Source organism: Oncorhynchus gorbuscha, unplaced genomic scaffold (genome assembly GCF_021184085.1).
Source record: "Oncorhynchus gorbuscha isolate QuinsamMale2020 ecotype Even-year unplaced genomic scaffold, OgorEven_v1.0 Un_scaffold_1356, whole genome shotgun sequence".
Classification (NCBI taxonomy): Eukaryota; Metazoa; Chordata; class Actinopteri; order Salmoniformes; family Salmonidae; genus Oncorhynchus; species Oncorhynchus gorbuscha.
In genome coordinates, this window is record NW_025746154.1 from 130,006 (window position 1) to 156,214 (window position 26,209).

A 26,209-nucleotide genomic window follows, 5' to 3' on the forward strand; every position below is an offset into this window, starting at 1 on the left:
ATTCCAAACTGTCAAAATATGCTGCTATATTGGATGACAACACTGTTTGCTTAAACTCAGAAGAAAACACACACAACTTCATTTCTACCCACTGGGCATAGACATCAACTCAACGTCTATTCCACGTTGGTTCCACGTCATTTCAATGATTCAACAACGTTGATTCAACCATTGCCCAGTGGGTATAGAACTGGTAAATGTATCTGAAAGTGGTAGGTACAGATGACTGCATTGAAACGGTTCCTTACAACTTGTGAGTCTCACTGAGCTGCGTCTCCTGGACCTCCAGGTCAGATTTAGCTGCAAGACAGAAAACATGAAAGACAACAGTGGTTATTGTAAGTAGGATCGCTCGTTACTCAGTAGTTGACAGGTCTCAGAACAGCCTAGTCTCTCAGTCAGGATAGTAGTTGACAGGTCTCAGAACAGCCTAGTCTCTCAGTCAGGATAGTAGTTGACAGGTCTCAGAACAGCCTAGTCTCTCAGTCAGGGTAGTAGTTGACAGGTCTCAGAACAGCCTAGTCTCTCAGTCAGGATAGTAGTTGACAGGTCTCAGAACAGCCTAGTCTCTCAGTCAGGGTAGTAGTTGACAGGTCTCAGAACAGCCAAGTCTCTCAGTCAGGATAGTAGTTGACAGGTCTCAGAACAGCCTAGTCTCTCAGTCAGGGTAGTAGTTGACAGGTCTCAGAACAGCCTAGTCTCTCAGTCAGGATAGTAGTTGACAGGTCTCAGAACAGCCTAGTCTCTCAGTCAGGATAGTAGTTGACAGGTCTCAGAACAGCCTAGTCTCTCAGTCAGGATAGTAGTTGACAGGTCTCAGAACAGCCTAGTCTCTCAGTCAGGATAGTAGTTGACAGGTCTCAGAACAGCCTAGTCTCTCAGTCAGGATAGTAGTTGACAGGTCTCAGAACAGCCTAGTCTCTCAGTCAGGATAGTAGTTGACAGGTCTCAGAACAGCCTAGTCTCTCAGTCAGGATAGTAGTTGACAGGTCTCAGAACAGCCTAGTCTCTCAGTCAGGGTAGTAGTTGACAGGTCTCAGAACAGCCTAGTCTCTCAGTCAGGGTAGTAGTTGACAGGTCTCAGAACAGCCTAGTCTCTCAGTCAGGGTAGTAGTTGACAGGTCTCAGAACAGCCTAGTCTCTCAGTCAGGGTAGTAGTTGACAGGTCTCAGAACAGCCTAGTCTCTCAGTCAGGGTAGTAGTTGACAGTTCTCAGAACAGCCTCGTCTCTCAGTCATGATAGTAGTTGGTTAGTAGTTGACAGGTCTCAGAACAGCCTAGTCTCTCAATGAGGGTAGTAGTTGGTTAGTAGTTGACAGGTCTCAGAACAGCCTCGTCTCTCAGTCAGGGTAGTAGTTGGTTAGTAGTTGACAGGTCTCAGAACAGCCTCGTCTCTCAATGAGGGTAGTAGTTGACAGAATGCCAAGAGTGTGCAAAGTTGTCAAGGCACAGGGTGGCTACTTTAAAGAGTTTAACATATATTTAGATTTGTTTAACACTTTTTTTGGTTACTACATGATTCCATATGTGTTATTTCATAGTTATTCAGTATTATTCTACAATTAAGAAAATCATAAAAATAAACTAAAATCTTTGAATGACTTGGTCAGTCCAAACTTTTGACTGGTACTGTACAGTGAACAATAAGATCTGTGGTCCCTCACTACACAATCCTATTGGTCTACAGGTGGAACCTATTGACATAGTGAACAATAAGATCCCTGTGGTCCCTCACTAAACCATCCTATCGGCCTCCCGGTCAGGCAGACCACCTCGGCCTCCCGGTCAGGCAGACCTGCCCCAAGACAACCTTCTCCCAGTCAGGGAGACCTGCCCCAAGACAACCTTCTCCCAGTCAGGGAGACCTGCCCCAAGACAACCTTCTCCTCCCAGTCAGGGAGACCTACCCCAAGACAACCTTCTCCTCCCAGTCAGGAGACCTACCCCAAGACAACCTTCTCCTCCCAGTCAGGAGACCTGCCCCAAGACAACCTTCTCCTCCCAGTCAGGAGACCTGCCCCAAGACAACCTTCTCCTCCCAGTCAGGAGACCTGCCCCAAGACAACCTTCTCCTCCCAGTCAGGAGACCTACCCCAAGACAACCTTCTCCTCCCAGTCAGGGAGACCTACCCCAAGACAACCTTCTCCTCCCAGTCAGGGAGACCTGCCCCAAGACAACCTTCTCCTCCCAGTCAGGGAGACCTGCCCCAAGACAACCTTCTCCCAGTCAGGGAGACCTACCCCAAGACAACCTTCTCCTCCCAGTCAGGGAGACCTGCCCCAAGACAACCTTCTCCTCCCAGTCAGGGAGACCTACCCCAAGACAACCTTCTCCTCCCAGTCAGGGAGACCTACCCCAAGACAACCTTCTCCTCCCAGTCAGGGAGACCTACCCCAAGACAACCTTCTCCTCCCAGTCAGGGAGACCTACCCCAAGACAACCTTCTCCTCCCAGTCAGGGAGACCTACCCCAAGACAACCTTCTCCTCCCAGTCAGGGAGACCTGCCCCAAGACAACCTTCTCCTCCCAGTCAGGAGACCTACCCCAAGACAACCTTCTCCTCCCAGTCAGGGAGACCTACCCCAAGACAACCTTCTCCTCCCAGTCAGGGAGACCTACCCCAAGACAACCTTCTCCTCCCAGTCAGGGAGACCTGCCCCAAGACAACCTTCTCCTCCCAGTCAGGGAGATCTGCCCCAAGACAAAGCAACCATTTAGATTCCCATTTCAATGTAAAGTGTGTGGGTGCTGTCATACATCAGCCTACGACCCACTTGGAGGTTCCTGAATAACTGTTCGTTAGAGTGCAGTTAGCCATGGTACCGGTGGCTCTGGTAGTGGGAGATCTGGGGAAGTAGGGTCTCCGTTAGGGGTTGCAGTGGGGTCTTCCTGGGGTATCAGGGGTCAGTGCCAGGGGTGCTCTCTGACAAATTGATCCCAGTTGTGGGTAAAAAGAGATTCCACCGTGAAGCTGAATGGAGAGTGACACAGCAGCCTGCAGCAGTGAGGTTCTCGGCGTGAGAGGTGGAAGGGGGGGGAGTGGGGGTGGCAGACAAGCTCAGGGGTTAATGCCCGACACCCCAGACTCTGAGGTCCTCACGGGTCACAGGCAAAGATGAATGGCCATGGAAGGTTACCGAAACCTCTCATGGTGGACGGAACATCAATGGTCGAGGCGTTTATCCACCATGATAAAGGAAAACGCCATCCAAAAACTCTTTGGGAATTTGTTTCATACGTCCATTGTTGACATCGTCCCAAAATGTTTTGCTTGTCTACACTCATGTGAAGGAATGTAATTTCCAGAATACAGAAACCATGGATTCATATGATTCAAAACGCAGCATCAAATTATGCAACAAAATGCATCATATGGGGATGATTTCTGTATTTCGAAAGTTAAATATTTTGAAAACTTGGGTGCTGACAAGCAAAACATTTTGAGACGATATCAACAATGGACTAATGAATCAAATACCAAAATATTGTTTTCGGGGTGGAGCTTTCCCTTTAATAAGTGGCGCTGGGTTCTTACTGGTCCGGGCTAATCACATCCAGATAACCCAAACCACGACAGCTCTGAGCCCGGAATAGTCTGCCACGACAATCAAGCAGGATACCAGAGTCACTTTGATTTATAATGCCTCTCTCAATAGGTGAAATGGCTGCTCAGTGAAATGGCTGCTCAGTGAAATGGCTGCTCAGTGAAATGGCTGCTCAGTGAAATGGCTGCTCAGTGAAATGGCTGCTCAGTGAAATGGCTGCTCAGTGAAATGGCTGCTCAGTGAAATGGCTGCTCAGTGAAATGGCTGCTCAGTGAAATGGCTGCCCAGTGAAATGGCTGCCCAGTGAAATGGCTGCCCAGTGAAATGGCTGCCCAGTGAAATGGCTGCTCAGTGAAATGGCTGCTCAGTGAAATGGCTGCTCAGTGAAATGGCTGCCCAGTGAAATGGCTGCCCAGTGAAATGGCTGCTCAGTGAAATGGCTGCTCAGTGAAATGGCTGCTCAGTGAAATGGCTGCTCAGTGAAATGGCTGCTCAGTGAAATGGCTGCTCAGTGAAATGGCTGCTCAGTGAAATGGCTGCTCAGTGAAATGGCTGCCCAGTGAAATGGCTGCTCAATGAAATGGCTGCTCAGTGATTTGCTTTCCCTGCATATCATTTCCTTTAGAAAACAGGGGCGAGGTAATGAATGTGAGGAATTTGGAATTAGTTTCAGGGGAAGATCATCAAGAAGTCAATAATGTGAAGTCCACTGGGTGAGATTAAACAACCAGTTCAGATCAATCTCTCCACTGAACCAAAAAAACAACAATAGAAATCCAATGTTTCTCCAACATAATCTGCAGTTTGTCCAAGTGACCTCACAGCAGCAGACCACTTGCAGCTCGCCAGCCCCGGTACCTCCACATCCGACTTCCTCATCAGCGGGACCGTCTGAGGGGGGGAGGGGGGGGGGGGGTGCTGAGGACTATTTATGTCTGTAGCAAGCCCTTTTGTGGGGGAAACCAATTTCTGATTGGGTGGGCCTAGCTCCCCTGTGGGTGGGCCTGGCTCCCCTGTGGGTGGGCCTGGCTCCCCTGTGGGTGGGCCTGGCTCCCCTGTGGGTGGGCCTGGCTCCCCTGTGGGTGGGCCTGGCTCCCCTGTGGGTGGGCCTGGCTCCCCTGTGGGTGGGCCTGGCTCCCCTGTGGGTGGGCCTGGCTCCCCTGTGGGTGGGCCTGGCTCCCCTGTGGGTGGGCCTGGCTGCCAAGTAGGTGGGCCTGGCTGCCAAGTAGGTGGGCCTGGCTGCCAAGTAGGTGGGCCTGGCTGCCAAGTGGGTGGGCCTGGCTGCCAAGTGGGTGGGCCTAGCTCCCCTGTGCCCTCCCAGGCCCACCCCATGGCTGCACCCCTGCCCAGTCATGTGAATTCCATAAATTAATTTACAGTTCATATAATCAGTAAATGTAACTCAGTAAAATCATTACACAATGAAACTCTCCCTCAGTGGACCAATAACTTGGCATCATTGAAACATCAGTGTTGTCAACAATAACAATATATTAGTCAGACAATTTTAACGAGATGCCATGAAAACAATGGAAATTAAATTGGGGACGTGACACCTCTAATGGACATTCAAGTTGGCATGAAGCTCCTCGTCGTCGGGTTTGTCCAGTCACAAGGATGCATGCTTCTGAAGAATATTTAATACGATCCTATCATTGGCAGAACACACTGCGTGGCATCAGGTTGAGGTGTCACTGCTTGGCATCAGGTTGAGGTGTCACTGCTTGGCATCAGGTTGAGGTGTCACTGCTTGGCATCAGGTTGAGGTGTCACTGCTTGGCATCAGGTTGAGGTGTCACTGCTTGGCATCAGGTTGAGGTGTCACTGCTTGGCATCAGGTTGAGGTGTCACTGCTTGGCATCAGGTTGAGGTGTCACTGCTTGGCATCAGGTTGAGGTGTCACTGCTTGGCATCAGGTTGAGGTGTCACTGCTTGGCATCAGGTTGAGGTGTCACTGCTTGGCATCAGGTTGAGGTGTCACTGCTTGGCATCAGGTTGAGGTGTCACTGCTTGGCATCAGGTTGAGGTGTCACTGCTTGGCATCAGGTTGAGGTGTCACTGCTTGGCATCAGGTTGAGGTGTCACTGCTTGGCATCAGGTTGAGGTGTCGTCCACACTGCTTGGCATCAGGTTGAGGTGTCGTCCACACTGCTTGGCATCAGGTTGAGGTGTCGTCCACACTGCTTGGCATCAGGTTGAGGTGTCGTCCACACTGCTTGGCATCAGGTTGAGGTGTCGTCCACACTGCTTGGCATCAGGTTGAGGTGTCGTCCACACTGCTTGGCATCAGGTTGAGGTGTCGTCCACACTGCTTGGCATCAGGTTGAGGTGTCGTCCACACTGCTTGGCATCAGGTTGAGGTGTCGTCCACACTGCTTGGCATCAGGTTGAGGTGTCGTCCACACTGCTTGGCATCAGGTTGAGGTGTCGTCCACACTGCTTGGCATCAGGTTGAGGTGTCGTCCACACTGCTTGGCATCAGGTTGAGGTGTCGTCCACACTGCTTGGCATCAGGTTGAGGTGTCGTCCACACTGCTTGGCATCAGGTTGAGGTGTCGTCCACACTGCTTGGCATCAGGTTGAGGTGTCGTCCACACTGCTTGGCATCAGGTTGAGGTGTCGTCCACACTGCTTGGCATCAGGTTGAGGTGTGTGTGTGTTATGTGTGTATGTGTATGTGTATACACATGTTTCCTATATTACCAGAATGTTCTGACAAGGTTAGATAACAAAACTCGAGGGCTTTTTTTGTTTCCTGAATATGTTAAAATGATATTTTAGGCTTTAGGGTTCCGGTTACGTTTAGGGTACGGGTTACGTTTAGGGTTCGGGTTACGTTTAGGGTTCGGGTTACGTTTAGGGTTCGGGGGAAAATAGGACTGTGTGTGTGTGTCCATAGTAGTGTTTTCTCTCCTACCTTGGCTGAGGAATTCCTCCATCTTGTCCTTGAAGGGCTGTAGGTGATCTTCAGACGACACTTTACACACCTTCTCCACCTCTGTGTTGCACGCTGGAATGAAGAGGACAAACTGGTCACAAAACGGCCACAGAAAGGCAATACAAAGGCTGATTTCAACAGAAAAATCACCATTTAAGATATGTAAATATTTAACCTTTAACTAGGCAAGTCAGTTAAGAACAAATTCTTATTTACAATGACGGCCTACCGGGGAACAGTGGGTTAACTGCCTTGTTCAGGAGCAGAACGACAGATTTGTACCTTCAAACCAGCAACCATTCGGTTACGTGCCCAACGCTCTAACCACTAGGCTACATACAATGTCGACCATAACAGATTAGTGCCCGACCAGTGGTCATCTTCAGTGTAGCTAAACCATGTTACTATGACCTAGCTATAGTTTCACATGAACCCAGCCCTCTTCTCTAACATCCCTGAAATGGGCCCTGTACTTAGAGAAAACTAACCTATACTGATCAACTATTACTCGTTGATAAATATGACTCAGTCGAGAGCTGCCCTGTGACACGAGTCTACCAGAGGAGCTAAATAACTTCTATGCTAACTTCGAGGCAAGTAACACTGAAACATGCATGAGAGCACTAGCTGTTCCAGAAGACTGTGATCACGGTCTCCGCAGCCGATGAGAGGAAGAGCTTTAAACAAGTCAACACTCACAAGGCCGCAGGGCCAGACGGTTTACCAGGACGGGTAATGTGAGCGTTCGCTGACCAACTGGCAACTGTCTTCACTGCCATTTTCAACCTCTCCCTGACCGAGTCCATAATACTAACATGTTTCAAGCAGACCACCACAGTCCCTGTGCCCAAGAACAGTAAGGTAACCTGCCTAAATGACTACCAACCCGTAGCACTCACGTCTGTTGCCATGAAATTCTTTGAAAGGCTGGTCATGGCTCACATCAACACCATCATCCCAGAAACCTTAGACCCACTCCAATTCACATACCGCCCCAACAGATCCACAGATGATACAATCTCTATTGCACTCCACGCTACCCTTTCCTACCTGGACAAAGGGAACAGCTATGTGAGAATGCTATTCATTGACTACAGCACAGCGTTCAACACCAAAGTGCCCTCAAAGCTCATCGCTAAGGACCATGGGACTAAACACCTCCCTCTGCAACTGGAACCTGCACTTCCTGATTGGCCGACCCAAGGGTAGGTAACAACACATCCTCAACATCCTTGGGGCGGCAGGGTAGCCTAGTGGTTATAGCATTGGACTAGTAACCGAAAGGTTGCAAGTTCAAACCCCCGAGCTGACAAGGTACAAAATCTGTCGTTCTGCCCCTGAACAGGCAGTTAACCTAGTTCCTAGGCAGTCATTGAAAATAAGAATTTGTTCTTAACTGACTTGCCTAGTAAAATAAAGGTAAAATAAAATAAAAACCGCTGATCCTCATGGGTCCTCAGATCCTCAAAAGGTTTTACATCTGCACCATCGAGAGCATCCTGACGGGTTGAATCACTGCCTGGTATGGCAACTGCTCAGCCTCCGACCACAAGGCACTACAGAGGGTAGTGCTTACGACCCAGTACATCACCGAGGCAAAGCTTCCTGCCATCCAGGACCTCTATACCAGGCGGTGTCAGAGCCCTATAAATTGTCAAAGACTCCAACCACCCAAGTCATAGACTGTTCTCTCTGTTACCACACGGCAAGTGGTACCGGAGCGCCAAATCTAGGTCCAAGAGGCTTCTAAACAGCTTCTACCCCCAAGCCATAAGACTCATGTACAGCTAATCAAATGACTACCTAGACTATTTGCATGGGCAGGTCACTTCTATGCTGCTGCTGCTCCTTATTACCCTCTGTTATTATCTATGCATAGTCACTTTAATAACTACCTACATGTACATATTATCTCAATTACTTCGACACCAGTAACCCCTGTATATAGCCTCCACATTGACTCTGTACCGGTACCCCCTGTATATAGCCTCCACATTGACTCTGTACTGGTACCCCCTGTATATAGTCTCCACATTGACTCTGTACCGGTACCCCCTGTATATAGCCTCCACATTGACTCTGTACCGTAATACCCTGTATATAGTCTCAACATTGACTCTGTACCGTAATACCCTGTATATAACCTCAACACACCCTGCATATAGCACAGATGTTTTTTTCTTCTTAAAACTGCATTGTTGGTTAAGGGCTCATGAGCAAGCTTTTCACTGTAAGGTATAGAATAGGTGGTAGAAAACTATGTTTATTGTCCATTTGTAAGAATGGTAGTGTTTGTACCTGTGTACAATGTACCTGTTGTTTTCAGCACAGGTGACAAATACAATTTGACTTTGTGAAGATCTGTCAAGGCACTGCATGTGGCTGCGAAGGCAAATCATTCAACTGCATTCTGACCCCATCACCTGTCGCCCCTGGTAACCCCTGCTCCCCTCCCCCGGAACGAAGACTGATGCCTGCTGTGGAATTCTGGAATCTATTCTAGAACTTCCGTGAAGCTCTGAGAGTCACGCACCAATCAGTGGCCATAATGAATTAGAGTCAGAGTGTCAGCGTCCAATCTAAATCCCAGCTGGACAATTACCGCCCTCGACCTGACCTTTAGCCTGTGTCAGGGAGGGCCATGTTGTTCTTCCTGGAGCACACTGGTTGAGCACCTTTCACTAAGCTAGACAACATCTGTCTAATACAGACCCAGCCTACAGTCACCTCTGAAGACCACCAATATAACAGACATCTCAGTAGGCTAGACACCATCTGTAATACAGACCCAGCCTACAGTCACCTCTGAAGACGAATAACCGGGATGGAGTGTCCCGGTACTGTAAATATCCTCCTCCGCTGTAGCACAACCCCACAGTTAAACCCCAACAGAACATGGCTCTGTCTGAATGCGAGCAGCACCGCATAGTCGCCCGACCAGCGACACGCGGGAGAGAGAGGGGGAAAGTGCAGAAAGATTTAGAGACGCCAGGCCCTTAACTAGCATTTATCTAAGCCTCTTATATATTTTACCTTTATTTAACCAGGCAAGTCAGTTAAGAACAAATTCTTATTTTCAATGACGGCCTGGGAACAGTGGGTTAACTGCCTGTTCAGGGGCAGAACGACAGAATTGTACCTTGTCAGCTCGGGGGTTTAAACTTGCAACCTTCCGGTTACTAGTCCAACGCTCTAACCACTAGGCTACCATGCCGCCCCTCTTGACTTACTATAAAGAGAGAGGACCATCTAGCTACAGAACAGAGAGGGCTTACTGTAAAGAGAGAGGACCATCTAGCTACAGAACAGAGAGGGCTTACTGTAAAGAGAGAGGACCATCTAGCTACAGAACAGAGACGGCTTACTGTAAAGAGAGAGGACCATCTAGCTACAGAGGGGGCTTACTGTAAAGAGAGAGGACCATATAGCTACAGAACAGAGAGGGCTTACTGTAAAGAGAGAGGACCATATAGTTACAGAACAGAGACGGCTTACTGTAAAGAGAGAGGACCATATAGCTACAGAACAGAGAGGGCTTACTGTAAAGAGAGAGGACCATCTAGCTACAGAACAGAGACGGCTTACTGTAAAGAGAGAGGACCATCTAGCTACAGAGGGGGCTTACTGTAAAGAGAGAGGACCATATAGCTACAGAACAGAGAGGGCTTACTGTAAAGAGAGAGGACCATATAGTTACAGAACAGAGACGGCTTACTGTAAAGAGAGAGGACCATCTAGCTACAGAGGGGGCTTACTGTAAAGAGAGAGGACCATATAGCTACAGAACAGAGAGGGCTTACTGTAAAAGAGAGGACCATATAGTTACAGAACAGAGACGGCTTACTGTAAAGAGAGAGGACCATCTAGCTACAGGGGGCTTACTGTAAAGAGAGAGGACCATATAGCTACAGAACAGAGAGGGCTTACTGTAAAAGAGAGGACCATATAGTTACAGAACAGAGACGGCTTACTGTAAAGAGAGAGGACCATCTAGCTACAGAGGGGGCTTACTGTAAAGAGAGAGGACCATACAGCTACAGAACAGAGAGGGCTTACTGTAAAGAGAGAGGACCATATAGTTACAGAACAGAGACGGCTTACTGTAAAGAGAGAGGACCATCTAGCTACAGAGGGGGCTTACTGTAAAGAGAGAGGACCATATAGCTACAGAACAGAGAGGGCTTACTGTAAGAGAGAGGACCATATAGTTACAGAACAGAGACGGCTTACTGTAAAGAGAGAGGACCATATAGCTACAGAACAGAGAGGGCTTACTGTAAAGAGAGAGGACCATCTAGCTACAGAACAGAGATGGCTTACTGTAAAGAGAGAGGACCATCTAGCTACAGAACAGAGGGCTTACTGTAAAGAGAGAGGACCATCTAGCTACAGAACAGAGGGGGCTTACTGTAAAGAGAGAGGACCATCTAGCTACAGAACAGAGGGCTTACTGTAAAGAGAGAGGACCATCTAGCTACAGAACAGAGGGCTTACTGTAAAGAGAGAGGACCATCTAGCTACAGAACATAGGGGGCTTACTGTAAAGAGAGAGGACCACATAGCTATAGAGGGGGCTTACTGTAAAGAGAGAGGACCACATAGCTATAGAGGGGGCTTACTGTAAAGAGAGGACCATATAGTTACAGAACAGAGAGGGCTTACTGTAAAGAGAGAGGACCATCTAGCTACAGAGGGGGCTTACTGTAAAGAGAGAGGACCATATAGCTACAGAACAGAGAGGGCTTACTGTAAAGAGAGAGGACCATCTAGCTACAGAGGGGGCTTACTGTAAAGAGAGAGGACCATATAGCTACAGAACAGAGGGCTTACTGAGGCTGAAAACTGTGTGGTGTGTGTGGACCATGGTAAATCATTGGTGATGTGGACGACAAGGAACTTAAAGCTCTCGACCCGCTACACAACATCATCGATGTGGACGTGCTCTCCCCTCTTTCTCCTGTAGTCCTCGAAGAGCTCCGTGGCCTTACTGACGTTGAGGGAGAGGTTGTTGTCCTGGCAACACGCTGCTAAGTCTCAGACCTCCCTCCCTATAGGCTGACTCGTCGCCACCGGTGATCAGGCCTGCCACCGTTGTGTTGTCAGTAAAACTTCATGGTTTCCCTTTGGGAGTTGTGTCCATGGTTCCATGGCTTCATGGTTTCCCTTTGTAATTCGTTACCGTCTGACAGACCCAGTCACATATACGACAAGCTTCATAGTCGGTGTAATAGGAAGCCTTTTTCCTCCTATACTGCCTTCCGACAGGTTTGAAGACTCGGAGGTCGGAGACTTCTTGTATGTGTCACGTTCATTGTAAGCGGGTCGGCTTTGTCGGACCACTTCTGTATTGGAGTGCGTCACTGGTACGTCCTGTTGAAGCTTTTGTTTGTAAACAGGAAGCAGGAGAATGGAGTCACGGTAAGACTGGCCGAAGGGAGGACGAGGGAGTGCCTTGAATGAGTTTCTGTTGGTAGGATACAGGTGGTCTGGAGTTTTAACAGGAGATGTGTTGGTAGACGTGAGGGGGTCTGGGGTTTTAACATGAGATGTGTTGGTAGGATACAGGTGGTCTGGGGTTTTAACACCCCATAGGGGCACAGGAGATGTGTTGGTAGGATACAGGTGGTCTGGGGTTTTAACACCCCATAGGGGCACAGGAGATGTGTTGGTAGGATACAGGTGTTCTGGAGTTTTAACAGGAGATGTGTTGGTAGACGTGAGGGGGTCTGGGGTTTTAACAGGAGATGTGTTGGTAGACGTGAGGGGGTCTGGGGTTTTAACAGGAGATGTGTTGGTAGGATACAGGTGGTCTGGAGTTAAGGCCCCATAGGGTCACAGGAGATGTGTTGGTAGGATACAGGTGGTCTGGGGTTTTAACAGGAGATGTGTTGGTAGACGTGAGGGGGTCTGGGGTTTTAACAGGAGATGTGTTGGTAGGATACAGGTGGTCTGGAGTTAAGGCCCCATAGGGTCACAGGAGATGTGTTGGTAGGATACAGGTGGTCTGGGGTTTTAACAGGAGATGTGTTGGTAGGATACAGGTGGTCTGGGGTTTTAACAGGAGATGTGTTGGTAGGATACAGGTGGTCTGGGGTTTTAACAGGAGATGTGTTGGTAGGATACAGGGGTCTGGGGTTTTAACAGGAGATGTGTTGGTAGGATACAGGGGGTCTGGAGTTAAGGCCCCATAGGGGCACAGGAGATGTGTTGGTAGGATACAGGGGGTCTGGGGTTTTAACAGGAGATGTGTTGGTAGGATACAGGTGGTCTGGAGTTTAGGCCCCATAGGGGTACAGGAGATGTGTTGGTAGGATACAGGTGGTCTGGAGTTTAGGCCCCATAGGGGTACAGGAGATGTGTTGGTAGACATGAGGTGGGACGGTTTGAAATCACCCAGCATTTAAAACCAGGTGATCAAAAGCAAAATGTTTCCTTCAAACTTGAAGCAGCAAACCAGTTATTTATGGAAAAAAAGAAGAAGTCGTCGTCCGATCCAGCCACTCATGGAGAATCCACAGAGTACAACGTGCAGAGAGTCATCATCCATCCACTCATGGAGAATCCACAGAGTACAACGTGCAGAGAGTCATCATCCTGCCACTCATGGAGAATCCACAGAGTACAACGTGCAGAGAGTCATCATCCTGCCACTCATGGAGAATCCACAGAGTACAACGTGCAGAGAGTCATCGTCCTGCCACTCATGGAGAATCCACAGGGTACAACGTGCAGAGCGTCATCATCCATCCACTCATGGAGAATCCACAGAGTACAACGTGCAGAGAGTCATCATCCAGCCACTCATGGAGAATCCACAGAGTACAACGTGCAGAGAGTCATCATCCATCCACTCATGGAGAATCCACAGGGTACAACGTGCAGAGCGTCATCATCCATCCACTCATGGAGAATCCACAGGGTACAACGTGCAGAGCGTCATCATCCATCCACTCATGGAGAATCCACAGGGTACAACGTGCAGAGAGTCATCATCCATCCACTCATGGAGAATCCACAGAGTACAACGTGCAGAGCGTCATCATCCATCCACTCATGGAGAATCCACAGGGTACAACGTGCAGAGCGTCATCATCCATCCACTCATGGAGAATCCACAGAGTACAACGTGCAGAGAGTCATCATCCAGCCACTCATGGAGAATCCACAGAGTACAACGTGCAGAGCGTCATCATCCATCCACTCATGGAGAATCCACAGGGTACAACGTGCAGAGCGTCATCATCCATCCACTCATGGAGAATCCACAGGGTACAACGTGCAGAGCGTCATCATCCATCCACTCATGGAGAATCCACAGAGTACAACGTGCAGAGAGTCATCATCCTGCCACTCATGGAGAATCCACAGAGTACAACGTGCAGAGAGTCATCATCCATCCACTCATGGAGAATCCACAGGGTACAACGTGCAGAGAGTCATCATCCAGCCACTCATGGAGAATCCACAGGGTACAACGTGCAGAGTCATCATCCAGCCACTCATGGAGAATCCACAGGGTACAACGTGCAGAGTCATCATCCATCCACTCATGGAGAATCCACAGAGTACAACGTGCAGAGAGTCATCATCCATCCACTCATGGAGAATCCACAGAATACGTGCAGAGAGTCATCATCCATCCACTCATGGAGAATCCACAGGGTACAACGTGCAGAGAGTCATCATCCATCCACTCATGGAGAATCCACAGAGTACAACGTGCAGAGAGTCATCATCCATCCACTCATGGAGAATTCACAGAGTACAACGTGCAGAGAGTCATCATCCATCCACTCATGGAGAATCCACAGAGTACAACGTGCAGAGAGTCATCATCCATCCACTCATGGAGAATCCACAGAGTACAACGTGCAGAGAGTCATCATCCATCCACTCATGGAGAATCCACAGAGTACAACGTGCAGAGAGTCATCATCCATCCACTCATGGAGAATCCACAGAGTACAACGTGCAGAGAGTCATCATCCATCCACTCATGGAGAATCCACAGGGTACAACGTGCAGAGAGTCATCATCCATCCACTCATGGAGAATCCACCCAGTACAACATGCAGAGAGTCATCATCCATCCACTCATGGAGAATCCACCCAGTACAATGTGCAGAGAGTCATCATCCATCCACTCATGGAGAATCCACAGGGTACAACGTGCAGAGTCATCATCCATCCACTCATGGAGAATCCACTCATGGAGAATACAACGTGCAGAGAGTCATCATCCATCCACTCATGGAGAATCCACAGGGTACAACGTGCAGAGAGTCATCATCCATCCACTCATGGAGAATCCACAGAGTACAACGTGCAGAGAGTCATCATCCATCCACTCATGGAGAATCCACAGGGTACAACGTGCAGAGAGTCATCATCCATCCACTCATGGAGAATCCACCCAGTACAACGTGCAGAGAGTCATCATCCATCCACTCATGGAGAATCCACAGGGTACAATGTGCAGAGCGTCATCATCCATCCACTCATGGAGAATCCACAGAGTACAACGTGCAGAGAGTCATCATCCTGCCACTCATGGAGAATCCACAGGGTACAACGTGCAGAGCGTCATCATCCATCCACTCATGGAGAATCCACAGGGTACAACGTGCAGAGCGTCATCATCCATCCACTCATGGAGAATCCACAGAGTACAACGTGCAGAGAGTCATCATCCATCCACTCATGGAGAATCCACAGGGTACAATGTGCAGAGCGTCATCATCCATCCACTCATGGAGAATCCACAGGGTACAACGTGCAGAGAGTCATCATCCTGCCACTCATGGAGAATCCACAGGGTACAACGTGCAGAGCGTCATCATCCATCCACTCATGGAGAATCCACAGAGTACAACGTGCAGAGAGTCATCATCCATCCACTCATGGAGAATCCACAGAGTACAACGTGCAGAGCGTCATCATCCATCCACTCATGGAGAATCCACAGGGTACAACGTGCAGAGCGTCATCATCCATCCACTCATGGAGAATCCACAGAGTACAACGTGCAGAGAGTCATCATCCATCCACTCATGGAGAATCCACAGAGTACAACGTGCAGAGCGTCATCATCCATCCACTCATGGAGAATCCACAGGGTACAACGTGCAGAGCGTCATCATCCAGCCACGTATCACTAAGATATTATATTGTTCAAGTCTTTCTGATAGAAGACTCTCGGACGACGCTCATCCATCTAATTTCTGAGTGACTGGACATTGGCCAATCGAACGGAGGGGGAGCGCCATTCGGTTCTCTCTTCGCCTCCAATTTCACCCCACCTCATCATCCCACGTCTACAGTGTTTTGGTAGCCCATGGAGCAAAGGATTATGGTCCGATATGAACAGTGGAATAGCTGAGTCAGAGATGAAGTCTATATCGAGGTTAGTGATAACAGAGAACGCGTTTCCACTGTTCCAGAGTCCAATGGCGGCGAGCTTTACACCCCTCCAGCCGGCGCTTGGCATTGTAAATGGTGATCTTAGACTTGTGTGTGGCTGCTGCCTCTCCGAGCCCCCCCCACCTCTCCTAGCCCCCCACCTCTCCTAGCCCCCCCACCTCTCCTAGCCCCCCCACCTCTCCTAGCCCCCCCCACCTCTCCTAGCCCCCCCCACCTCTCCTAGGCCCTCTACCCCCTACCTCCCTGGTGTTCCAGAACACTGCTTCTAATGCCAGCCAGGCCAGGGAGAGAGTTGCACCAGGCTTGTTGTGTTCAGCTCTCTGAAAAGCCCACTCCTAGGCCCTCTGCTTGTTTGTGTAGTGTACAGCTCTCTGAAAAGCCCACTCCTAGGCCCTCTGCTTGTTTGTGTAGTGTACAGCTCTCTGAAAAGCCCACTCCTAGGCCCTCTGCTTGTTTGTGTAGTGTACAGCTCTCTGAAAAGCCCACTCCTAGGCCCTCTGCTTGTTTGTGTAGTGTACAGCTCTCTGAAAAGCCCACTCCTACACCATGCCTGTATGTTTCTCCTAGGCCCTCTGCTTGTTTGTGTAGTGTACAGCTCTCTGAAAAGCCCACTCCTACACCACGCCTGTATGTTTCTCCTAGGCCCTCTGCTTGTTTGTGTAGTGTAAAGCTCTCTGAAAAGCCCACTCCTACACCATGCCTGTATGTGTCTCCTAGGCCCTCTGCTTGTTTGACCGTTACCTTGTCCTCATGATTGCTCATCATACAGGGGTGGCTTGAATTATTATGCTAATTATCCAGGGAGCTTCAGACATAAGGACTCCACTTCCTTGTGTAAATATTGATGTAAATGTAGTGTACAGCGCTGGCAGAGAACAGGGCTTTGAACACAGTGTGTAAACTACAAGTTATTTCCTGAAGGTCAAGCATTTAGAAGCCTGGAAGTTGTTAACACATTGGAAATGGTAAACAGATCTCTCTCTTTTTCAAAGTCACTCTGTCACCCCTCGCCTCTCTCTCTCTCTCTTTCAAAGTCTCTCTCTCTCTCTCTTTCAAAGTCTCTCTCTCTCTCTCTTTCAAAGTCTCTCCCCTCTCTCTCTCTTTCAAAGTCTCTCCCTCTCTCTCTCTTTCAAAGTCTCTCCCTCTCTCTCTTTCAAAGTCTCTCCCTCTCTCTCTTTCAAAGTCTCTCCCTCTCTCTCTTTCAAAGTCTCTCCTCTCTCTCTCTTTCAAAGTCTCTCCCTCTCTCTCTTTCAAAGTCTCTCCCTCTCTCTCTCTTTCAAAGTCTCTCCCTCTCTTTCAAAGTCTCTCCCTCTCTCTCTCTTTCAAAGTCTCTCCCTCTCTCTCTCTTTCAAAGTCTCTCCCCTCTCTCTTTCAAAGTCTCTCCCTCTCTCTCTTTCAAAGTCTCTCCTCTCTCTCTCTTTCAAAGTCTCTCCCTCTCTCTCTTTCAAAGTCTCTCTCTCTCTCTTTCAAAGTCTCTCCCTCTCTCTCTCTTTCAAAGTCTCTCCTCTCTCTCTTTCAAAGTCTCTCCTCTCTCTCTCTTTCAAAGTCTCTCCCTCTCTCTCTCTTTCAAAGTCTCCCTCTCTCTCTCTTTCAAAGTCTCTCCCTCTCTCTCTCTTTCAAAGTCTCTCCCCCTCTCTCTTTCAAAGTCTCTCCCTCTCTCTTTCAAAGTCTCTCCCCTCTCTCTCTTTCAAAGTCTCTCCTCTCTCTCTTTCAAAGTCTCTCCCTCTCTCTCTCTTTCAAAGTCTCCCCTCTCTCTCTTTCAAAGTCTCTCCCTCTCTCTCTCTTTCAAAGTCTCTCCTCTCTCTCTCTTTCAAAGTCTCCCTCTCTCTCTCTTTCAAAGTCTCTCCCTCTCTCTCTTTCAAAGTCTCTCCTCTCTCTCTCTTTCAAAGTCTCTCCCTCTCTCTCTCTTTCAAAGTCTCTCCCTCTCTCTCTTTCAAAGTCTCTCCCTCTCTCTCTCTTTCAAAGTCTCTCCCTCTCTCTCTCTTTCAAAGTCTCTCCCCCTCTCTCTTTCAAAGTCTCTCCTCTCTCTCTCTTTCAAAGTCTCTCCCTCTCTCTCTCTTTCAAAGTCTCTCCCCTCTCTCTCTTTCAAAGTCTCTCCCTCTCTCTCTTTCAAAGTCTCTCCCTCTCTCTCTCTTTCAAAGTCTCTCCCTCTCTCTCTCTTTCAAAGTCTCCCCCTCTCTCTCTCTTTCAAAGTCTCCCCCTCTCTCTCTCTTTCAAAGTCTCCCCCTCTCCCCCTCTCCCTCTCTCCCTCCCTTTTTCAAAGTCACTCAGTCACCCACTCTCCCTCTCTCCCTCCCTTTTTCAAAGTCACTCAGTCACCCACTCTCTCTCTCTCGCGCTCTTTCTCTCTGTAACTCGCTCCCTTTCTCTCTTTCTCTCAAAACAATTTTTTAAAGAAAAGACTTCTCACCCTGTTCCCGCTATAATTTTTTAAATTCCTGGACTGTTCTCGTCCCAACGTCTGTCTTATCAACCAACCAGATGAAACCTGACCCGTCTACACTGAGGTCACTGCTGTCACAGCCCCTCGCGCAGGCCAGGGAGAGGTCAGGGCAGCAGGCTATTTCAGGACAGAACCAGATCAGGGTCATTTGGGCCATTTTCTCTCTGATTCTTCGTTGTTTTTTATGTGGTTCCAAGCAGCTCATTAAATGATGAGATGAGGAAGCAGGAGAGTTGTGTAAACACATCCTAGTCTCTACCCTGAACTCTGACAGCTTGACTGCATCCCAAATGCCACTCTATTCCCTATATAAACCTAGTGCACTATACATGGAATAGGGCTGTAATGTAATATATACGTAGAATGTATGCACACATGACTGTAAGTCGCTTTGGATAAAAGCGTCTGCTAAATGGCATATATATATATATATATATATATATATATATAGGGAATAGGGCTGTAGTATAAAATAGTGCACTATATAGGGCTGTAGTATAGAGTAGTGCTGAATCACACTTCACCATCTGGCAGTCCGACAGCCAAATCTGGTTTGGCGGATGCTAGAGAACGTTACCTTCCCCAATGCATGGTACCAACTGTAAGTTTGCCGGATGCCAGGAGAACGTTACCTTCCCCAATGCATTGTACCAACTGTAAAGTTTGGTGGATGCCAGGAGAACGTTACCTTCCCCAATGCATGGTACCAACTGTAAAGTTTGGTGGATGCCAGGAGAACGTTACCTTCCCCAATGCATGGTACCCACTGTAAAGTTTGGTGGAGGAGGAATAATGGTCCGGGGCTGTTAGTTCCAGTAAAGGGAAATCTTAACGCTACAGAATACAATGACATCCAACACCTTTGGGATGAATTGGAACGCCGACTGCTTGAGCCAGGCCTCATCGCCCAACATCAGTACCTGACCTCACTAATGCTTGAGGCTGAGTAGAAGCAAGTCCCTGCAGCAATGTTTCAACATCTAGTGGAAAGCCTTCCCAGAAGAGTGGAGGCTGTTATAGCAACAATGTTCCAACATCTAGTGGAAAGCCTTCCCAGAAGAGTGGAGGCTGTTATAGCAGCAATGTTCCAACATATAGTGGAAAGCCTTCCCAGAAGAGTGGAGGCTGTTATAGCAGCAATGTTCCAACATCTAGTGGAAAGCCTTCCCAGGAGAGTGGAGGCTGTTATAGCAGCAATGTTCCAACATCTAGTGGAAAGCCTTCCCAGGAGAGTCTGTTATAGCAGCAATGTTTCAACATTTGTGGAAAGCCTTCACAGAAGAGTGGAGGCTGTTATAGCAGCAATGTTCCAACATCTAGTGGAAAGCCTTCCCAGAAGAGTGGAGGCTGTTATAGCAGCAATGTTCCAACATCTAGTGGAAAGCCTTCCCAGAAGAGTGGAGGCTGTTATAGCAGCAATGTTCCAACATCTAGTGGAAAGCCTTCCCAGAAGAGTGGAGGCTGTCATAGCAGCAAAGGAGGGGGGCATATTAATTAATGCAGATGATTTTGGAATGGGATATTCGACGAGCAGGTGTTCACATACTTTTGGTCATGAATTGTATCTGTGACCAACAGACTGTATTCCCAGTCATGTAGTGTATATCTGTGACCAACAGACTGTATTCCCAGTCATGTAGTGTATATCTGTGACCAAGACTGTATTCCCAGTCATGTAGTGTATATCTGTGACCAACAGACTGTATTCCCAGTCATGTAGTGTATATCTGTGACCAACAGACTGTATTCCCAGTCATGTAGTGTATATCTGTGACCAACAGACTGTATTCCCAGTCATGTGAAACCCATAGATATGGGCCTAATTTATTTATTTCAATTGACTGATTTCCTTATATGAACTGTGAACTCAAGTCAAATCTTTGAAATGGATGTGTTTATATTTTGGTTCAGTACAGTTACCTCGAAGGTCCTTCTTCAGCCTGGTCAGGTCCTTCTGAAAGTCCTCAAACTTCATCTGTGAAGCCTGGAACAGATCCTGGGGCTCAGGGAGAGGGTAGAGGCACGTCTCCCTGCCGGCGTCCTGACAATACATGACATGACCTTAGTCCTTAGAGCACAGAGCATTAGATTAAGCAGCGGGGGTTAGTGGAGTTAGATCACTTGGAGTGTGTTAGGGTAGTAGGGAGTAGAGTGTGTTAGGGTAGTAGAGTGTGTTAGGGTAGTAGAGTGTGTTAGGGTAGTAGAGTGTGTTAGGGTAGTAGAGTGTGTTAGGGTAGTAGAGTGTGTTAGGGTAGTAGAGTGTGTTAGGGTAGTAGAGTGTGTTAGGGTAGTAGAGTGTGTTAGGGTAGTAGAGTGTGTTAGGGTAGTAGAGTGTGTTAGGGTAGTAGAGTGTGTTAGGGTAGTAGAGTGTGTTAGGGTAGTAGAGTGTGTTAGGGTAGTAGAGTGTGTTAGGGTAGTAGAGTGTGTTAGGGTAGTAGAGTGTGTTAGGGTAGTAGAGTGGGTTAGGGTAGTAGAGTGGGTTAGGGTAGTAGAGTGGGTTAGGGTAGTAGAGTGGGTTAGGGTAGTAGAGTGGGTTAGGGTAGTAGAGTGGGTTAGGGTAGTAGAGTTAGATCAGGGTAGTAGAGTTAGATCAGGGTAGTAGAGTTAGATCAGGGTAGTAGAGTTAGATCAGGGCAGTAGAGTTAGATCAGGGTAGTAGAGTTAGATCAGGGTAGTAGAGTTAGATCAGGGTAGTAGAGTTAGATCACGGTAGTAGAGTTAGATCAGGGTAGTAGAGTTAGATCACGGTAGTAGAGTTAGATCACGGTAGTAGAGTTAGATCACGGTAGTAGAGTTAGATCACGGTAGTAGAGTTAGATCACGGTAGAGTGGGTTAGGGTAGTAGAGTGGGTTAGGGTAGTAGAGTGTGTTAGGGTAGTAGAGTGTGTTAGGGTAGTAGAGTGTGTTAGGGTAGTAGAGTGTGTTAGGGTAGTAGAGTGGGTTAGGGTAGTAGAGTGGGTTAGGGTAGTAGAGTGGGTTAGGGTAGTAGAGTGGGTTAGGGTAGTAGAGTGGGTTAGGGTAGTAGAGTTAGATCACGGTAGTAGAGTGGGTTAGGGTAGTAGAGTTAGATCACGTAGAGTGGGTTAGGGTAGTAGAGTTAGATCACGTAGAGTGGGTTAGGGTAGTAGAGTTAGATCACGTAGAGTGGGTTAGGGTAGTAGAGTGGGTTAGGGTAGTAGAGTGGGTTAGGGTAGTAGAGTGGGTTAGGGTAGTAGAGTGGGTTAGGGTAGTAATTTACTATTTTCTACAGTAAAATAATACTGAAGACATCAAAACTATGAAACACATATGGAATCATGTAGTAATCAAAAAAGTGTTGAATCAAAATATATTTTAGATTCTTCAAAGTAGCCACCCTTTGCCTCGATGACAGCTCTGGAAAATCTTGGCATTCTCTCAACCAGCTTCATGAGGAATGCTTTTCCAACAGTCTTGAAAGAGTTCCCACATGTGCGGAGCACTTGTTGGCTGATTTTTCTTCACTCTGCGGTCCAACTCATCTCAATTGGGTTGAGGTCAGGTGATTGTGGAGGCCAAGTCATCAGATGCAGTAGTCCATTACTCTCCTTCTTGGTCAAATAGCCCTTACACAGCCTGGAGGTGTGTTGCATCATTGTCCTGTTGAAGAACAAATGATAGTCCCACTAAGCGCAAACCAGATGTGATGATGTATTGCTGCAGAATGCTGTGGTAGCCATACTGGTTAAGTATGCCTTGAAATCTAAATAAATCACAGTGTCACCAGCAAAGCACCCAACACCACCTCCTCCATGCTTCACGGTGGGAACCACACATGCAGAGATCATCCGTTCACCTACTCTGAGTCTCACTCAGACGGTGGTTGGAACCAAAAATCTCAAATTTGGACTCATCAGACCAAAATAACAGATTTCCACCGGTCTAATGTCTGTTGCTCTTGTTTCTTGGCTCAAGGAAGTCTGTTCGCATTATTGGTGTCCTTTAGTAGTGGTTTCTTTGCAGCAATTCGGCCATGAAGGCCTGATTCACACAGTCTCCTCTGAACAGTTGATGTTGGGATGCGTCTTACTTGAACTCTGCGAAGCATTTATTTGGGCTGTAATCTGAGGTGCCGTTAATCTCTAATGAACTTATCCTCTGCAACAGAGGTAACTCTGGGTCATCCTTTCCTGTGGCGGTCCTCATGAGAGCCAGATTCATCAAGGGCGCGTGATGGTTTTTGCGACTGCAGTTGAAGAACGTTTCAAAGTTCTTAATTTTCCAGATTGACTGACCTTCATGTCTTAAAGTAATGGTGGACCTTTGCTTCTCTTTGCTTATTTGAGTTGTTCTTGGCATAATATGGGCTTCTATATGGTCTTTTACCAAATAGGGCGATCTTCTGTATACCACCCCTACCTTGTCACAACGCAACTGATCGGCTCAAAAACATTAAAGAAAGAAATACCACAACTTTTAACAAGGCACACCTGTTAATTGAAATGCATTCCAGGTGACGACCTCATGAAGCTGGTTGAGAGAATGCCAAGAGTAAGCAAAGCTGTCATCAAGGCAAAAGGCTGGCAACTTTGAAGGATCTCAAATGTATTTTGATTAGTTTAACACTTTCTTGGTTACTACGTGATTCCATAAGTGTTGTTTCATAGTTTGATGTCTTCACTATTATTCTACAATGTCGATTTTTAATATTTTTTTTTATTAAAAAAACTTGAATAAGTAGGTGTCCAAACTTTTGACTGGTACTGTGTGGATATATATTTTTCATTTTTACTTTTTTGTTTGTTGACAAAATCAAAATCAATACCTAAACTGGGCTTCATCCAGCTAAACACCTTACCGGGCTTCATCCAGCTAAACACCCTACCGGGCTTCATCCAGCTAAACACCTTACCGGGCTTCATCTAGCTAAACACCTTACCGGGCTTCATCTAGCTAAACACCTTACCGGGCTTCATCCAGCTAAACACCCTACCGGGCTTCATCCAGCTAAACGCCTTACGGGGATTTCTCCAGCTAAACGCCTTCCTGGGATTTCTCCAGCTAAACACCTTACTGGGATTTCTCCAGCTAAACGCCTTACTGGGATTTCTCCAGCTAAACGCCTTACGGGGATTTCTCCAGCTAAACGCCTTACGGGGATTTCTCCAGCTAAACGCCTTACGGGGATTTCTCCAGCTAAACGCCTTACGGGGATTTCTCCAGCTAAACGCCTTACGGGGATTTCTCCAGCTAAACACCTTACGGGGATTTCTCCAGCTAAACACCTTACTGGGATTTCTCCAGCTAAACACCTTACTGGGCTTCATCCAGCTAAACACCTTACTGGGCTTCATCCAGCTAAACACCTTACTGGGCTTCATCTAGCTAAACACCTTACTGGGATTTCTCCAGCTAAACACCCTACTGGGATTTCTCCAGCTAAACACCCTACTGGGCTTCATCTAGCTAAACGCCCTACTGGGCTTCATCCAGCTAAACGCCCTACTGGGCTTCATCCAGCTAAACACCCTACTGGGCTTCATCCAGCTAAACACCCTACTGGGCTTCATCCAGCTAAACACCCTACTGGGCTTCATCCAGCTAAACACCCTACTGGGCTTCATCCAGCTAAACACCTTACTGGGCTTCATCCAGCTAAACACCTTACTGGGCTTCATCCAGCTAAACACCTTACTGGGCTTCATCCAGCTAAACACCTTACTGGGCTTCATCCAGCTAAACACCCTACTGGGCTTCATCCAGCTAAACACCTTACTGGGCTTCATCCAGCTAAACACCTTACTGGGCTTCATCCAGCTAAACACCTTACTGGGCTTCATCTAGCTAAACACCTTACTGGGCTTCATCCAGCTAAACACCTTACTGGGCTTCATCTAGCTAAACACCTTACTGGGCTTCATCTAGCTAAACACCTTACTGGGCTTCATCCGGCTAAACACCTTACTGGGCTTCATCCGGCTAAACACCTTACTGGGCTTCATCCGGCTAAACACCTTACTGGGCTTCATCCGGCTAAACACCTTACTGGGCTTCATCCAGCTAAACACCTTACTACACATTAGTTACCACTGAGGGAAAATAAATAATTTAAAAGTCCCGGTCTGCCCGGTGCCAAAACAAGTGATTAGAACAGTACTCAGAAAAACAGGATCCAACGTACCTCGTCAAAGTGCCTCAGATAGTACGCCACTATGTAGGACAACAGGCTCCGTGTGTTATCCTGCCAAAAGGAGGAAGACAAGGCATTCGCTTCAGTTCAGGGAATTCATGTTTAGTTTACTTTCTCACAAAGTGTTCTGCAAAGCTTTTACAAAATGAATATATATTTTAATCCACACCATCAAAAGACATGGTAGGAACAGTAACTACAGTCTTTATAATATAAACCCGGTCAAAATAGACAGTCATGTCGAACAGTGTAACTAGAGGTGTAACTAAGCCTGGTCCCAATGGCTCCCTCCTGCCTATACATCAGTCTACTGTTGACCAGATGGACTCTACATAGAGAACAGGGAGCCATTATGGTGCAGGTCCTAGAGCCCTAGTAGTGCAGGTCCTAGAGCCCTAGTAGTGCAGGTCCTAGTGCCCTAGTAGTGCCTCTGCCAACCATAGGGAATAGGGTGTAGGTCCTAGTGCCCTATTAGTGCCTCTGCCAACCATAGAGAATAGGGTGCAGGTCCTAGAGCCCTAGTAGTGCCTCTTCCAACCTTAGGGAATAGGGTGTAGGTCCTAGTGCCCTAGTAGTGCCTCTGCCAACCATAGGGAATAGGGTGCAGGTCCTAGTGCCCTAGTAGTGCCTCTACCAACCATAGAGAATAGGGTGTAGGTCCTAGTGCCCTAGTAGTGCCTCTACCAACCATAGAGAATAGGGTGCAGGTCCTAGTGCCCTAGTAGTACATCTTCCAACCATAGGGAATAGGGTGCAGGTCCTAGTGCCCTAGTAGTGCCTCTGCCAACCTTAGGGAATAGGGTGCAGGTCCTAGTGCCCTAGTAGTGCCTCTACCAACCATAGAGAATAGGGTGCAGGTCCTAGTGCCCTAGTAGTGCCTCTGCCAACCATAGGGAATAGGATGCAGGTCCTAGTGCCCTAGTAGTGCCTCTGCCAACCATAGGGAATAGGGTGTAGGTCCTAGTGCCCTAGTAGTGCCTCTACCAACCATAGGGAATAGGGTGCAGGTCCTAGTGCCCCAGTAGTGCCTCTACCAACCATAGGGAATAGGGTGCAGGTCCTAGTGCCCTAGTAGTGCCTCTACCAACCATAGGGAATAGGGTGTAGGTCCTAGTGCCCTAGTAGTGCCTCTACCAACCATAGAGAATAGGGTGCAGGTCCTAGTGCCCTAGTAGTGCCACTCACACTGCTCTTCACATCCTTCAGCTTGGGCAGGATATCCAGGTTAAAGCCGTCAGCCTGTCCTCTGGTTCGGTTGCCACCATTCATGAAGTTACCAAAGGCCAGGACCAGACCCAGCACCTGCATCACACACTGGCCACTCTGCAAGGTCTGGAGGAGGAGGAGATGAGCAGGCACACACACAGGGAGACAGACAGGGAGACAAAGGGACAGACATGAGAGAGAGAGACAGAGGCAGGGAGACAGATTGAGACACAGAGGAGAGATCGAGACAGAAGAGGGGGCCAGACAGGAGAGATCGAGGCAGAGAGAAGAGGGGGACAGACAGGAGAGATCGAGGCAGAGAGAAGAGGGGGACAGACAGGAGAGATCGAGGCAGAGAGAAGAGGGGGGCAGACAGGAGAGATCGAGGCAGAGAGAAGTGGGGGACAGACAGGAGACAGAGAGAGAGAGAGCGAGGGGGACAGACAGGAGAGATCGAGGCAGAGAGAAGAGGGGGCAGACAGAGAGATCGAGGCAGAGAGAAGAGGGG

The 26,209-nt window shown here is 48.1% G+C and overlaps 1 protein-coding gene across 1 annotated transcript; it reads right to left on the bottom strand.

The window, feature by feature from the left end:
* Nucleotides 1–244: 244 nt before the first annotated feature.
* LOC124022352 (formin-2-like) lies at nt 245–25,856 on the bottom strand (the record flags this gene model as incomplete). Its single annotated transcript, XM_046337278.1, has 5 exons — nt 245–300; nt 6,464–6,556; nt 20,268–20,388; nt 24,487–24,546; nt 25,681–25,856. Coding segments are annotated over 5 exons (506 nt in total), but the record flags the coding sequence as incomplete, so codon positions are not given.
* Between the last annotated feature and the right edge of the window lie 353 nt (nt 25,857–26,209).